Source organism: Oncorhynchus kisutch, linkage group LG2 (genome assembly GCF_002021735.2).
Source record: "Oncorhynchus kisutch isolate 150728-3 linkage group LG2, Okis_V2, whole genome shotgun sequence".
Lineage (NCBI taxonomy): Eukaryota > Metazoa > Chordata > Actinopteri > Salmoniformes > Salmonidae > Oncorhynchus > Oncorhynchus kisutch.
This window is the reverse complement of record NC_034175.2, coordinates 57,388,458-57,405,646: the sequence shown is the minus strand read 5'-3', so window position 1 is coordinate 57,405,646 and position 17,189 is coordinate 57,388,458. Positions and strand designations below refer to the sequence as shown.

Below are 17,189 nucleotides of genomic sequence, written 5' to 3'. Positions count from 1 at the left end.
GTACATGGTACTTTACATTTTCATAGCTTCTTAACACACCCAGACACACACACACACACACACACACACACACACACACATACACACACACACACACACACACACACACGTGAGCGCACACAGAGACACACACACAGACATAAGAATCCCTAGCAATTGCTATATTTCTATGTACATAGAAAAGACATGTACATAGAAACATATTTTCTAATAGGGGCATAATCCAATATGCAAAACTGAAAACCCAAATTCTAATGAATATGGCCTGCGCTCGACCTACTCTTGCTTTCAAGTGACTAATCCTCTTTTTCTCCTCAGTCTCTGCAATTTCAGAGCAGAGTTGACCAAATCATCACTTATTACTTTTATCTACCACAGTTCTTACAGAATTCACTGTGCGGGTTGTAATGAATGGTAGAATGCGTCCGTTTTGAGTTGGAACAGTAGCGCGCTCTACAGGAGACTCGAGGAACTGGACTTGGTGTCGTCAGAGAGTCCGGGCTGTCATGTGAGAAGCTGTGGAAGCTACGACCAGGAAATCTCAGATTGTTGATAGGGCGACAGTTTAGCTGGTGACCGTCGGGGAGCGGAGAAGTTGTTTTTAGCATTAAAAGGTTTTAGTTTTCATTTGTGCGCCATGGCATCTCTATTCAAGAAGAAGACAGTCGATGGTAAGTTTGTTTTCCACTGATTGTAGACTTGTAACAAATGAACAAAGTTGTTTGATTTGGTGAGCGCCAGTCCGCCACTAACGAGCATAGGCTACTGAACAAGCCTGTTTTACCAGTTTAACTGATACCAGTTTGAAAAGTCACGATTCATGTTTATGTTACGAAATCAAAATTTGTCAACGTTGAATCCTCTAAAGTTAGATTGTGTGTTAATGAGGATTAGCTGAAATACCAAGGATATTTATAAACTGGCTGCCTGAAACTAGACATACAATTCCACTTGTCTGTGTATTAGTGAAGGTAGCTGGTGAAGTTGTTTAAAAAACACTGTTCTGTGTTGTGTGTCACAATTTCTGACCATCGTGTAACTGGTGAACACTTACAGTGTAGCTGCAGACATTGGTACATTGTTCAATTGATGTGATGATGCTGTCTACAGTATGTTCAAGTGTTACTTTGTAACTTACCTGCTGACTGCAACATATCCATTCCAAGGAACAGCATCTAGCAGTGTAAGTCCTATAATAAAGCTTTCAGATTTAGACAGAGCTAGTGAGAGAATCCTGTGATCCATAGACACTGGTGTTGAATGATTGCGTTACTTCATTCTGTTTATTAAAAGACAGATGGATATAGGTTATGTTGACAATAGTCTGCTCCAGTCCCTCTACTGCCCCAAACCCCCACAAAATGGCTCTTAAGTTAAGTGATGATGATGTCAATATTTCTATTAGGATATGTTTAGGACTGTAAAACACTTATTTCAGTGTTCCTGTCTCAGAGTTGTCAAATGTGATGCATGGGAAACAAATTCATCAGTCAATGCACAACTAACTAACTAACTAACTAACTAACTAACTAACTAACTAACTAACTAACTAACTGTCTGTCTGTCTGTCTGTCTGTCTGTCTGTCTGTCTGTCTGTCTGTCTGTCTGTCTGTCTGTGTCTGTCTGTCTGTCTGTCTGTCTGTCTGTCTGTCTGTCTGTCTGTCTGTCTGTCTGTCTGTCTGTCTGTCTGTCTGTCTGTCTGTCTGTCTGTCTGTCTCTGTCTCTGTCTCTGTCTCTGTCTCTCTCTTTGAAGATGTAGCAATATGTTGAACGAAGAACCCCAAAATATAGATTTTCAGGTCTCTTGCAAAATATATTTCATTTCAATGTGTCTTACCTCGATAACAAATGTTAAGAAGAGGAATAAATGTCTCCATCTTCTATTGCCTTGAGCCATTGAAATACTGGGCCTAATGCCTATCAGTTAAAATATCTTGCTTAATGGCCATCAACCTTACGAGGTCAAAATGCAATAACCCTTCAGGCTATTTAGAAAATATAATGCATCAATTATAGCTAAATCACTAATTACTTTATTAAAGTTTCCATCTAATTAAATTTCAAGTTTATCTCATTCAATGTGAAAAAGTCATTCCATGACCACAGTGTCATTGATAAAGAATATTCACTTACTGTCATTTTGCTGTACCTTTATTAAGGTCAGATAGTTGTTAGGATATCTCCTCTTCTCTCTCTGGACGTCGCGTGCCAAGGTTGCCCGATGTCGAGAAGCAGTGGTATCCCATAGTAGGGCGTGTAGTGGCGTGCGGGGGTGCGATGGCGGGTGAAGGTTAGCTGGAGGAGTTTTATAGATGATACCCCACCCTCTTTTAGACGTTGTCAATACGTCACCCTGTACGTAGATACTACGCTTCACTCTCACAAGTGGTCCAGCTCTCTCTTTCTTTCTCTCTCTCTCTCTTCCTCTCTCTCTCTCTCTCTGGAGTTTTGGGGAGATGAGGCTCTGGTACCTATAGCAAGGATTTTCACTATTTTAGTCATTTTTTTTGTCAACATTTTCTACTTTAGGGTAATTTTGTCAGATTTTGAGAGCCTATTAATCTGCAAAAACATTTATTTAACTTTTCTGCTGTGGGGATATATATATATATAATTTCTCTATCACTCTCGCCATGCATTTTACTCTAAAAGATGAACATGCTTTATAACACAACATTCACTGCTGCCATGCTTCAGTTTGGACTTCCACTGAGGAAATGATATTTTCTAACACAAAAATATTGTTTTGAAATGTTTTATATATATACTTCTCTTTAGTTTTGAGGAAAACCCTTTTAAGAAAAGTCTTTTTCTTTCAATATGTAGCATTTTGATCCAGTAGTGAAACAGAGTGTCAACAGAGGCTGAATTTAGAGTCTGAATTTGAGGATGGCGTTAGAGGTTGAATTTAGAGTCTGAATTTGAGGATGGCGTTAGAGGTTGAATTTAGAGATTGAATTTAGAGGATGGCGTTAGAGGCTCAATTTAGAGGCTGCTGTTAGAGCTACTGGTACCCACTCCACTGTAGGGAGAATCTCTGGCTAATAGCAGTGTAGGGGACCGTGTCCTCTACCCTAATACAGGAGCTGGGATGACTGGGACGCATTCACAGCTGAGAATGTGTCGTGTGTCGTGTGTGTGTGTGTGTGTGTGTGTGTCTGTCTTAGGGACAGCTCCTGTATGACTCTCTTCATGCATGCCCCCTCTTCTTCACTTCAATATGGCTACACTTCAAGGGTTATATCCTGTCTTAAAACATTGATTCTTATTTGTTGACACCACATAGCAGAGGTGGGGCCAAATCATTGTTTTACAAGTCACAAGTAAGTCTCAAGTCTTAGCACTCAAGTCCCAAGTCAAGAAAGGCAAGTCCAAGTCAAGACCATCAAGTCCTAAACTTTGAGTTTCGAGTCCTAAACAAGTCATAATGTACTCTTTACCAAATGTAATACCATTTCATATTTTTAACAAGAGTAATAGTCAGTATATTACATTTATACAAATCCTAAATGCTTTTAAAAATATCTATATATATTTATTTATTTCCAAATAAACGTTATATTTCCATGGAAATACATGGGTAGCCATGAGAAAGACCCCCCCCCCCCCACCCAATAGTGATCGTTATGGGGTGCAATCGCCCAACCTTAACACACACACACCCCCACACACACACTCTCTGTGTGGTTACAGTAGGCTAACGTATGTCAATGGTTTTAGGAACAGCAGTAACATCAGGCAGGATTTAGGCTACCAACTGCCTAGCTAGTTGTAGCTCAGTCTTGGGTGCAATGATCATGTTTCCGCACTGACTGACTGTGTGGAGGCTCATTGATTTAAAGTTACATTAGCCTAAATGATACACCAGTAAAGAAATCAAATATATAGCTGTCGGCTATATTGGCCACGACTTACCGTTCTTTGTGCAGCTTCAAATATAGAACAAAGTTGGAAATTGTTGCGCCTCCGTCTGTCATTTTCTTCCCGCATGTTTTGCAAGTTGCAGTCTGTTTTTTGTTGATACAGGTCATCTTTACATCCAAAAATAATAATTTTGGGTATCATCTTTCCAAGAGCTCCATCTGAATTCACGTGCCAACGCTCCTCTGCACTGCCACGCACAACTCCGATTCAAACTGTAATCCATTAAATGAAGAGTTGATGCACTGCACACTTTTTTAAATAGCATGATTTTTAATATTTGGGCTTGGGGAGGGTATCAAGTCAGGTCGAGTCATAAGGCTCAAGTCCAAGTCAAGTCACAAGTCATTGGTGTTTAAAGTCAAAGTCGAGTTGCAAGTCATCATATTTGTGACTCGAGTCCACACCTCTGCCCCACAGTTTACCCTGCCACACAGTTTACCCTGCCTATGCTTGTAAAAGTATAAATACTATGTAATGAAGGGCTGTTTGGGTCTATCTGAACTATAAGAGTTAGATGCTGAGCTCTCTTTAGTGTTGGTCCCTCTGTACTTTAAGAAATAATCCACTTCTATCGTGTAGAAGTTGAGTGGTATTTGGAGCAGGGCGTGTGGTCGGACTGTGTTATACACACGCCCTATCAGGGTAATGGAGAGTGGTATTTGGAGCAGGGCGTGTGGTCGGACTGTGTTATACACACGCCCTATCAGGGTAATGGAGAGTGGTATTTGGAGCAGGGCGTGTGGTCGGACTGTGTTATACACACGCCCTATCAGGGTAATGGAGAGTGGTATTTGGAGCAGGGCGTGTGGTCGGACTGTGTTATACACACGCCCTATCAGGGTAATGGAGAGTGGTATTTGGAGCAGGGCGTGTGGTCGGACTGTGTTATACACACGCCCTATCAGGGTAATGGAGAGTGGTATTTGGAGCAGGGCGTGTGGTCGGACTGTGTTATACACACGCCCTATCAGGGTAATGGAGAGTGGTATTTGGAGCAGGGCGTGTGGTCGGACTGTGTTATACACACGCCCTATCAGGGTAATGGAGAGTGGTATTTGGAGCAGGGCGTGTGGTCGGACTGTGTTATACACACGCCCTATCAGGGTAATGGAGAGTGGTATTTGGAGCAGGGCGTGTGGTCGGACTGTGTTATACACACACCCTATCAGGGTAATGGAGAGTGGTATTTGGAGCAGGGCGTGTGGTCGGACTGTGTTATACACACGCCCTATCAGGGTAATGGAGAGTGGTATTTGGAGCAGGGCGTGTGGTCGGACTGTGTTATACACACGCCCTATCAGGGTAATGGAGAGTGAGGCAGGGATGGTTTAGATTCCAGGCTCAGCCCTGTTAATGAGAAATGTCTAGTCTAGAGCTATTGTCCTGGTCTACTACCCCAGAATGGTACCGTGCTTCTATAGCTTTTACAGAAGTCCTAGCTCAATGCCCAGCATAACTGTATGAATGAGCTGTATGTCATAAATCATTTTGATTCAATAACTGTGTATGTTTGTAGAGTAAACATTTTCTCTCTCTCTCTCAGACATTATAAAGGAACAGACTAAGGAGCTTCGTGGTACTCAGAGACAGATCACTAGAGACAGAGCTGCTCTGGAGAAACAAGAGAAACAAATGGTGAGACACACACACACACACACACCACTCACCCTATGAAGTGCTGGTAGGACGGAGGCAGGTATTAGTTTCTCAGTAGTCCCTTTTCTGTAGATTGCTGTTGATTGCATCAAACGTGTGTAAATGACTGTAGGCTAATCCTGCTCCATCCTACCCCCTACCTCAACTCACATCCCTTTCCTGATCTGTCTATTAGGCCTACAGGCTGCTTCGCTAATGGCTGAGATAGAAAGGACAGGATTGGACAGGTAGATAGCTACAGGGGAGAGAGGAGGTAGAACACAGAGTCATGACAGGGCTGTGTGAACAGCAGAATACAACATTTCCCCTCCATTTCATCCTATGTCAGAAAGATGAAAGGAAGAGTGGTGTCCCGCTGTTGTTTTAAGTAAACATCACACAGGACAGAATTGCCTCCCAAGGGACCAGCTTTTTATTACTCATTAATATTTCTCCTAATTAATCTAGGTATTATCTTTGTTGGTCTGAAAAATCTATTAGTGGTAGTGACCTATTTTACAGTTTAACACACACACACACACACACACAGACACAGACACAGACACAGACACAGACACAGACACAGACACAGACACAGACACAGACACAGACACAGACACAGACACAGACACAGACAGAGACAGAGCTTTCCCGGTTTCTGTTTGCTCTTCCTCTGCTGGGGCTGCTGTAGTTGCTGTGCTGGGAGACTCCTCATTATTATTAGACTCACTAACACAGAGACTACTGGGTCTTTCAGCTTCTCCCCAAAAACACAACTGATGTCCACATTATTATCATTAACACAGAGACTACTGGGTCATTTAAAACATATTTTTTTTAACCTTATTTAACTAGGCAAGTCAGTTAAGAACAAATTCTTATTTTCAATGACGGCCTAGGAACAGTGGGTTAACTGCCTTGTTCAGGGGCAGAATGACAGATTTGTACCTTGTCAGCTCGGGGATTTGAACTTGCAACCTTTCGGTTACTAGTCCAATGCTCTAACCACTAGGCTACCCTGCCACCCCATTCAGCAAGCTCCCCAAAAACATAGCAACATAGTTTCAACCAGATATAGGATCTATATTATTCAGCACTGTGTGTAATGATTTGAATTTATAGCCAATGTATTCTATTCAACAACTAAGTTCATTATTCACATGAAAAGGAACATGTTTTGTCACTTATCTAGCTGAAATATTGCCCTGGTCCATTAGATCAGTCTGTCTCTATATACATTGTTACTCTGTGTGATGGCATCATCTATCTGTCAGTTGTAGCTCTTGTCTCTCTGTCTCTCTCACTCTCTTTCTCGCGCTCTGTCTTTCTCGCACTCTGTCTCTCTCGCTCTGTCTCTCTTGCGCTCTCTCGCTCTCGTTCTCTCTCTCGTTCTCGCTCGCTCGCTCTGTCTCTCTTGCGCTCTGTCTCTCTCGCGCTCTGTCTCTCTTGTGCTCTGTCTCTCTTGCGCTCTGTCTCTCTTGCGCTCTGTCTCTCTTGCGCTCTGTCTCTCTTGCGCTCTGTCTCTCTTGCGCTCTGTCTCTCTTGCGCTCTGTCTCTCTCGCGCTCTGTCTCTCTCTGTCTCCCTCGTTCTCTCGCTCTCTCTCGTTCTCTCTCGCTCTCTGTCTCTCTCGCTCTCTCTCTCTCGTTCTCTCTCGCTCTCTCTCTCTCTCGTTCTCACTCTGTCTCTCTCGTTCTCTCTCGCTCTCTCTCTCTCTCTCTCCCTCTCTCTCTGAAACTCAGCTAGATCATCCTAGATTCCCACTGTTAAATATTTACAGCATCATGTTTGCTCTATGACAGATATTAAATATAAGCATAATTATTAAGGTGCTTAGGTCTTATATTTTCTGTCTATTCTAGTTAGCAGGCAGACAGACACCACCTGTGTGTATCTCTGAGGGTTATGTAATGAGCCTCCTCAGCTGTTTACCAGAGTTCTCTACCTGAGGAGAGCACTTCAATCAGCTCCTTCCCTCAGCTCAGCTCCTCTCCACCTTACGCAGCACTGCCTAATGGCAGTTTAACCCTCATACGCACTGGCAGAGGGAAGGGGTGGAGCATTTGGGAGTATTAATCCTGTAAACTGTAATGATGATCATTAATAAATAATTGTTTTCAGGTCTGGCTCTTCAGAACAAACACATAAACACAGACTCCCAGGGCTGCAGCTGAATCTGTACTGTTTCCCAGGGGACATGTAGAGCCTTGCGGTGTGTGTTTCCTCAGGGCGAGAGGCTGATTTCATGTGTTTATCGAAGCTAAGAGAGGCCGGTAGCTTTCAGGTGTTTAGACCATTGCCAAATCATACTATTTACACTGCTTATACTCTAACAGGGCTCTCTGGGGAACCTGATGTATATGTATTGTATACAGTATGTGTATGCCTTTATGTAAACAGTATGAGTGTAGTGAAGTTTCCTGATTTAAAGCCAGTCAGAAGCTCCCCCTTGATAATTCTGCTCCTGTTCCTTCCCTCCTAGGAGATGGAGATAAAGAAGATGGCTAAGTCTGGGAACCGGGAGGCCTGCAAGATCCTGGCCAAGCAGCTGGTCCAGCTGAGGAAGCAGAAGAACAGGACCTACGCCGTCAGTTCAAAGGTCACCTCCATGTCTACACAGACCAAGGTCATGAACTCCCAGATGAAGATGGCAGGAGCCATGTCTGCTACAGCTAAGGTAAAGTTACACCAAGTTAGAGCAGTTGTTGTGTATTAGCTCCGCACATACATCTATGTGTTTCTGTGTGTCTGGGTAATTGAGGCCAAAAGCAGGTCCACTAACCCAGTTAAAACAGCTTCTCCAAAAACAGCAGAACACTTCAAAGGATTCTTCTCCTCCCGAGTGTGTAATAATTAGTCTCTTAGTCTGTCTATTATTTCCTGTCAGCCCCTCAGGATGGTAATGTTTGTCTGACTGGGTGGAGATCCTCCATCCTACACCTGTTTACAGCTCCGACACACAGATGACATCCATACACATCTTAGCTGGTATCAGTTAGGCTTCCGGTCATGTTCAAAACAGCATATCTAATTAGCCCAGTTATAGGACTATATTAGCCCATCGTGTTTAGGCTTTGGACCGTGAACTAGTTACAGTCACTAAGTATTTGTTAATGTTGTTATTCATGTATTAATGATCTATCTTTTTTTTCTAATTCAAAGCTGTCTGTTAATGAATCATAATCAGGATGGTGATTAGCTGAAACAAAGTGATGAACTGAACGTGTTTAGGGAAAACAGCTCGCTGTGTTTTAGGGAAAACAACTCACCATTCTGAGGTGGTAGAATGTAACTGAATGTGTGTGTATCCTTCTATGACTCCTGCTACTCTGGGTACGACCATTTGTCTTCATTGTGGAGGAGAAAATACAAACTTTTCACCCAAAACGCCAAACCAGCCTCTATGTACAGACACACACCAATATGCAGCTGCAGAGAAACCTCTAGAAACAGGGACACTCTCAAACAGTTTGGGGACAATATGCAAATGACATCTAATTAGAGGCAGTGTGTGTAGCTCGTTTGGATGTTTTAGGCTCTGAATTGAAACTAGGCCAAGGCTGTGCCAACACACAGGAAGAAGAGGATCCCTCTGTGTTGATAATGTGGGTACATGCTCTGGGAGTTGTGTATTGTCTGTGCAGTATGGTGTAGTAGTATTTGTGTTGTAACTCTTGTGTGTCTGTGTGTTGTCCAGACAATGCAGGCGGTGAACAAGAAGATGGATCCTCAGAAGACCCTCCAGACCATGCAGGACTTCCAGAAGGAGAACATGAAGATGGGCATGACAGAGGACATGAGTAAGAGCTGCTGTCATTGGCTCCCTAGCCTAGGATTTAAATATTTAAAATATGCACAATAGTAACAGGAAAAAAAACAGTCAAGTCCAAACCAAAAACTCCATGCAGATCAATGTGTTTGCCTGGTGTTTCAAAGACCTGTTAACTCACAGCTTTATGGTAAACTGACTAGTACCTCTGTCTCTACCTCTCTGTCTGCCCCTCCCCCTTCCTGTTTACTCCTCTCCCTTCATCCCTCCAGTCAACGATACGTTAGATGAGATATTTGACGAATCAGGTGATGAGGAAGAATCTCAGGACATTGTGAACCAGGTTCTGGACGAGATTGGCATTGAGATCTCTGGAAAGGTAAGATATACTGCCCTCTACCATACCACAGTCACTTCCCTCTATAAGCAGTCCTCTGGAAAGGTAAGAGATAGTCCTGTACCGTACCACAGTCACTTCCCTCTATAAGCAGTCCTCTGGTAAGGTAAGAGATAGTCCTATACCATACCACAGTCACTTCTCTCTATAAGCAGTCCCCTGGAAAGGTAAGAGATAGTCCTATACCATACCACAGTCACTTCCCTCTATAAGCAGTCCTCTGGAAAGGTAAGAGATAGTCCTGTACCGTACCACAGTCACTTCCCTCTATAAGCAGTCCTCTGGTAAGGTAAGAGATAGTCCTATACCATACCACAGTCACTTCTCTCTATAAGCAGTCCCCTGGAAAGGTAAGAGATAGTCCTATACCATACCATACCACAGTCACTTCCCTCTATAAGCAGTCATCTGGTAAGGTAAGAGATAGTCCTATACCATCTCAAAGCCTTCTTCCATCTGGATGCTGTGAGGTGTAGCAGACAGGCAGCTGGAGGAGAGGGGGGTAGCCCTTAGCCTGCTTGTTCTTATGGGAAGGTAGTCTGTAGATTGTGCCTGCATGTCTGTCAATATGTGCTGTATGGGAAGGTAGCCGGGTTGGGTTGTGCCTGTAGTCTGCCTGTGCATGATGATATATGAGAGGCCGTTAGTGGCTGTCCCCATCTGGCAGAGAACCCACTCCCCCTGGGGGACAACATGTGTTACTACACCACACCGCTCTCAATGCAGAAGAGCCACTACTATGTGTGTTGTAAACATGGCCGGTCCACTCATTAGGCAGGATTAGGCAGGCACATGTGGCTGCAGATTGAAAAGGGTGCCATTTTATGAGCTAAACTGACCAAGACGCACCTCCAACAACACATAAAACCTCACATAATTTTGCCCTAAAACAATGACAATTTCTCTCAACCAGTGTCACTTTGGCTGTTTAGGTGAGCGCTGATGCTGCCGTGTGATAAGCAGTGCCCACTTTGTCAAAATATTTAGCTTGTCCTTTCCCAGCGCGCCTCTCCAGGGTGCTGTTGGAGAGATGCATCTCTGCTGCGCTCCACCAACGGTCTGTCAAAAAAAGATCTAACATAAATCATGTAGCGGATACAGGATATGGTAGAAATAGTATGTGGCCTTTTCTGTAGCCTACAGACTGGAGATAAAATGGATGACAATGTAATGAGACTTTTTACATCATGCAGGTTTCTCCGATCAAATAGCCTAACCTAAATGGTGCCCAATCAAATAAAGAATGCGCTGTCATGTTATCAGACTACATATCCTAAAAACAGGACAGGTCAAAGTGGAATGGACAATCACAACTGTTGTCCAGGAGTGGCACCCCATTGTCATGATCAGTGGTTTCAAGTTTGTATCCGTCAATTTTTGACAAGCTGATCATATTTAAAAAGAAAATACTTGTGCATTTCCCACTGTGTAAACACATTGCAAAGAGGCTCATAATAACTCCTGATAAAGTTGGGAAGCTGATATTCAGAGCTTAATTAGCCAAATTGATTAGTCACAGGAATCAGGACTAATACAGCCAATGGTGGCTCTACCACATGGATGGGCATTCATAAAATTCCACTGTGGGCTGACATCGTAGGCTACACTCCATCTTTTGGATGTCTTTTTTTTGTGTTTTACCATCAGTAGGCTTACCACAGGTGGGCGTTCATAAAATGACATTTCAGGCAACACCGTAGGCTACAGTCTTTTTTAGTGCAGTCCGGACCGGCCTTGAGTTCAATGTCCTCGCAAAGATGTCTTTTCAAAGTCATTTTGCCTACTGGGACGATTCTAGTTTTGTGGGGGTGGAATTTTTTGTTCTTGCCTAGGTCGGCAGAACAGCAATGACCTGGTTGTAAGCCCAGTGTCAGTGTTAACCTGTTGTAATGTGTGTGTTGTAAGCTCAGTGTTAACCTGTTGTAATGTGTGTGTTGTAAGCCCAGTGTTAGTGTTAACCTGTTGTAATGTGTGTGTTGTAAGCCCAGTGTTAGTGTTAACCTGTTGTAATGTGTGTGTTGTAAGCCCATTGTCAGTGTTAACCTGTTGTAATGTGTGTGTTGTAAGCTCAGTGTTAACCTGTTGTAATGTGTGTGTTGTAAGCCTAGTGTCAGTGTTAACCTGTTGTAATGTGTGTGTTGTAAGCTCAGTGTTAACCTGTTGTAATGTGTGTGTTGTAAGCCCAGTGTCAGTTTTAACCTGTTGTAATGTGTGTGTTGTAAGCCCAGTGTCAGTTTTAACCTGTTGTAATGTGTGTGTTGTAAGCCCAGTGTCAGTGTTAACCTGTTGTAATGTGTGTGTTGCAAGCCCAGTGTCAGTGTTAACCTGTTGTAATGTGTGTGTTGTAAGCTCAGTGTTAACCTGTTGTAATGTGTGTGTTGTAAGCCCAGTGTCAGTGTTAACCTGTTGTAATGTGCGTGTTGTAAGCCCAGTGTCAGTGTTAAGCTGTTGTAATGTGTGTGTTGTAAGCCCAGTGTTAACCTGTTGCAATGTGTGTGTTGTAAGCCCAGTGTCAGTGTTAACCTGTTGTAATGTGTGTGTTGTAAGCCCAGTGTCAGTGTTAACCTGTTGTAATGTGTGTGTTGTAAGCTCAGTGTTAACCTGTTGTAATGTGTGTGTTGTAAGCCCAGTGTTAACCTGTTGTAATGTGTGTGTTGTAAGCTCAGTGTTAACCTGTTGTAATGTGTGTGTTGTACGCTCAGTGTTAACCTGTTGTAATGTGTGTGTTGTAAGCCCAGTGTCAGTGTTAAGCTGTTGTAATGTGCGTGTTGTAAGCCCAGTGTTAACCTGTTGTAATATGTGTGTTGTAAGCCCAGTGTTAACCTGTTGTAATGTGTGTGTTGTAAGCCCAGTGTTAACCTGTTGTAATGTGTGTGTTGTAAGCTCAGTGTTAACCTGTTGTAATGTGTATGTTGTAAGCTCAGTGTCAGTGTTAACCTGTTGTAATGTGTGTTGTAAGCGCAGTGTTAACCTGTTGTAATGTGCGTGTTGTAAGCCCAGTGTCAGTGTTAACCTGTTGTAATGTGTGTGTTGTAAGCCCAGTGTCAGAGTTAAGCTGTTGTAATGTGCGTGTTGTAAGCTCAGTGTTAACCTGTTGTAATGTGTGTGTTGTAAGCTCAGTGTTAACTTGTTGTAATGTGTGTGTTGTAAGCCCAGTGTCAGTGTTAAGCTGTTGTAATGTGTGTGTTGTAAGCCCAGTGTTAACCTGTTGTAATGTGTGTGTTGTAAGCCCAGTGTTAACCTGTTGTAATGTGTGTGTTGTAAGCCCAGTGTTAACCTGTTGTAATGTGTGTGTTGTAAGCCCAGTGTTAACCTGTTGTAATGTGTGTGTTGTAAGCTCAGTGTTAACCTGTTGTAATGTGTGTGTTGTAAGCTCAGTGTTAACCTGTTGTAATGTGTGTGTTGTAAGCTCAGTGTTAACCTGTTGTAATGTGTGTGTTGTAAGCTCAGTGTTAAGCTGTTGTAATGTGCGTGTTGTAAGCCCAGTGTCAGTGTTAACCTGTTGTAATGTGCGTGTTGTAAGCCCAGTGTTAACCTGTTGTAATGTGCGTGTTGTAAGCCCAGTGTTAACCTGTTGTAATGTGCGTGTTGTAAACCCAGTGTTAACCTGTTGTAATGTGCGTGTTGTAAGCCCAGTGCCAGAGTTAAGCTGTTGTAATGTGTGTGTTGTAAGCCCAGTGTCAGTGTTAACCTGTTGTAATGTGTGTGTTGTAAGCCCAGTGTCAGTGTTAAGCTGTTGTAATGTGTGTGTTGTAAGCCCAGTGTCAGTGTTAAGCTGTTGTAATGTGTGTGTGTTTCAGATGGTGAGAGCCCCAGCAGCAGGGAACAATCTCCCCTCTGCCTCTCCTAAACGGAAAACACAGATCTCTGACGATGAGATAGAGAGACAGCTCAGAGCACTGGGAGTGGACTAACACAGACACACACACACACACCTTGGGCTAGGTCTGTGTACTTGCAGGCTGGTGGTCCATGTGTCGGAGACTGTGGCTGGTTATGAATATGTAGTGACTACATTATGGAATAATAGAATGTCTTATTATGACCCAAACTACAATCTGCTGAAGGATGAGATATTTATGTACATACAGACATGTGACTCCGGTGACTTCAATGTATACATGTTATTTTGGAAGGACCAATCCTGTGGGAGGATAAAGTAATGATGTTTTTTGTGCTATCACATCTTTAGGTACGGTACTATAGATGCTGGTGCTGTCATAGACTACTGACGATGTGTCTGTAGTACTACTTACATTAACTCTAGGAACTACTGACAATGCTTGACTTTTTCACTAATAAACATTTTGCATGAGAATCTATGGAATCAGCTTGACCAAACTGCGTATCCGTTAGGGACATACAGTTGAAGTCAGAAGTTTACATACACTTAGGTTGGAGTCATTCAATTTCATTTTTCAACCACTCCACAAATTTCTTGTTAACAAACTAGTTTTGGCATGTCAGTTAGGACATCTACTTTGTGCATGACACAAAGTGTCATTTTTCCAACAATTGTTTACAGACAGATTATTTCACTGTATCACAATTCCAGTGGGTCAGAAGTTAACATACACTAAGTTGACTGTGCCTTTAAACAGCTTGGAAAATTCCAGAAAATTATGTAATGGCTTTAGAAGCTTCTGATATGCTAATTTACATAATTTGATTCAATTGGAGGTGTACCTGTGGATGTATTTCAAGACCTACCTTTAAACTCAGTGCCTCTGCTTGACATCATGCGAAAATCAAAAGAAATCAGCCAAGACCTCAGAAAAACAATTGTAGACCTCCACAAGTCTGGTTCACCCTTGGGAGCAATTTCCAAATGCCTGAAGGTACCACTTTCCTCTGTACAAACAATAGTACACAAGTATAAACATCGTGGGACCACGCAGCCGTCATACCGCTCAGGAAGGAGACGCGTTCTGTCTCCTAGAGATGAACGTACTTTGGTGCGAAAAGTGCAAATCAATCCCAGCAAAGGACCTTGTGAAGATGCTGGAGGAAACAGGCACAAAAGTATCTATCCACAGTAAAACGAGTCCTATATCGACATAACCTGAAAGGCCGCTCAGCAAGGAAGACTGCTCCAGCCACTGCTCCAAAACCACCATTAAAAACTGCACATGAGGCCAAAGATCGTACTTTTTGGAGAAATGTCCTCTGGTCTGATGAAACAAAAATAGAACTGTTTGCCAATAATGACAATTGACAATTGAACACCAGCCCAACCGTGAAGCACGGGGTGGCAGAATCATGTTGTGGGGCTGCTTTGCTGCAGGAGGGACTGGTGCTCTTCACAAAATAGATGGCATCATGATGTAGGAAAATTATGTGGATATATTGAAGCAACATCTCAAGACATCAGTTAAAGCTTGGTCGCAAATGGGTCTTCCAAATGTACAATGACCCCAAGCATTCTTTCAAAGTTGTGGCAAAATGGCTTAAGGACAACAAAGTCAAGGTATTGGAGTGGCCATCGTAAAGCCCTGACCTCAACCCTATAGAACATTTGTGGGCAGAACTGAAAAAGCGTGTGCGAGCAAGGAGGCCTACAAACCTGACTCAGTTACACCAGCTCTGTCAGGAGGAATGGGCCAAAATTCACCCAACTTGTTGTGGGAAGCTTGTGGAAGGCTACCCACAACGTTTGACCCAAGTTAAACAATTTAAAGGCGATGCTACCAAATACTAATTGAGTGTATGTAAACTTCTGACCCACTGGGAATGTGATGAAAGAAATAAAAGCTGAAATAAATCATTCTCTCTACTATTATTCTGACATTTCACATTCTTAAAATAAAGTGGTGATCCTAACTGACCTAAGACAGGGAATTATTACTAGAATTAAGTGTCAGGAATTGTGAAAAACTGAGTTTAAATGTATTTGGCTAAGGTGTATGTAAACTTCCGACTTCAACTGTAGATTCAGTTTGACACAAATTATAATATAATGCTAATTCAAACTAATAATCCTAAACTTCATATTTCAAGTAATAGTTACTTTTAATTGCTTGTTTTGTACAACTGAGTTGTACTTTAGTTTGAAGATGTCTGTCTTAGTTGGTCTCTGTGTGTCCTGTCTTTCTGATGTGGGATGGAACCAGTAGTCTGTCTGTCTGTCCTCATCTCTCTCTTTTTTTATCTTGGCTGCTGTGCAGTTACCGTATCTGTTGTTGAAGCTGTTTTCTTAAACCACACACACACTAGAGTGGACAAATAGTTTGCTAAGATGACACTAATGGTTTTGTCTTCCTGTAGTTCTCTCCACCATGCTGTAGAGCAGGTCAGAAGACAGTGACATATTGTGCAATGGCAGCTAAAGAGCGTTTAATGCAGCCTAGAATGTTCTCTCATGGTCCTTTTGTGGTTTTCTAATGTTGACTGGTATAACACTGAATGCTAAAATGATTGTCTTAATGTTTGTTACTGGAAAGCATTGAGACTGGTACACTGTCTTTTACATGACTTTCTTTTCATCTTCATTTGTGGTGCAATTTTCCAGACAGGAAATGTAAATGAATGAAGGTTGTTGTCATGCCTTTTATCCACCATGTACAGTATGTCAACTAATGTATGTATCCTCTGTGTTTGTACAGTTCTACTGTTTAGGCTTGATGATGGCTTTTATAATGAATAAAATCACTTCATGTACTATCTGCTGCTCAAACAACCTTCACACTTCATTCACACCAATGGTGTTTTTATTTAGTGATTGAAGGGGACAGTCAACAGTAGACGTGACAGACATGGCACAGAGATGCAACTACATGTAGCTGAGGCTACAGTCACACACAGCCTCCCTCTCATTGGAGCCATATAAACCACAGGCCGTACATTAACATGTAGAGCTCATTACGTAAGGACCCTCAGTGTCTGTAGTGCCTCACGGGCTCCATCATCTGACAGACTGGATAGTCTCTGACAGTATGTACATGTTGACAAGAGGGCTGGATGTTTATGTATTTGTTCACAGAAACACATCAAGACATCAGTGAATATGAAAAATGGCACAATTATACAGTACAGGGTGTATTTGTCTGAACACAGCTCCCTCTTCCTGGGCTCTCAGAAATACCAACTGCTTAATAAATCAATCAACAAATCATTCAAATAAATGCATACATGACTGCAAAATCCATTCATTAATTGCATCTCGGAGAAATAGATTGTAATTAAATCATATATTACTTATTTTTGATATATCAACCAGGTACTGAATGATTGATTGTAAGACAATGACAAGCACTTCTGGCCTGCTTTTGAGTCCAACTGTACACTTACAGTGGCTTGCGAAGTATTCACCCCCTTGGCATTTTTCCTATTTTGTTGCCTTACAACCTGGAATTAAGATGTATTTTTTGGGGGGGGTTGTATCATTTGATTTACACAACATGCCGACCACTTTGAAGATGCAAAATATATTTTATTGTGAAACAAACAAGAAATAAGGCAAAAAAAAC

At 42.4% G+C, this 17,189-nt stretch overlaps 1 protein-coding gene across 1 annotated transcript; it reads left to right on the top strand.

Moving 5' to 3' along the window:
- The first annotated feature begins 530 nt into the window (after positions 1-530).
- Positions 531-14,041, top strand: chmp2ba (charged multivesicular body protein 2Ba). Its single transcript, XM_031798421.1, has 6 exons — positions 531-671; positions 5,468-5,559; positions 8,040-8,234; positions 9,255-9,357; positions 9,599-9,705; positions 13,524-14,041. The coding sequence occupies exons 1-6, from the start codon at positions 638-640 to the stop codon at positions 13,635-13,637; spliced, it is 645 nt and encodes a 214-aa protein (XP_031654281.1). The 5' UTR covers positions 531-637; the 3' UTR covers positions 13,638-14,041.
- Positions 14,042-17,189: the final 3,148 nt, after the last annotated feature.

Coding starts and splice junctions, on each gene's coding strand:
- chmp2ba (XM_031798421.1), top strand. CDS start 638: ATGGCATCTCTATTCAAGAAGAAGACAGTCGATG. Junction 672..5,467: donor CAAGAAGAAGACAGTCGATG/GTAAGTTTGTTT, acceptor TCTCTCTCTCAG/ACATTATAAAGGAACAGACT. Junction 9,358..9,598: donor GGGCATGACAGAGGACATGA/GTAAGAGCTGCT, acceptor TCATCCCTCCAG/TCAACGATACGTTAGATGAG.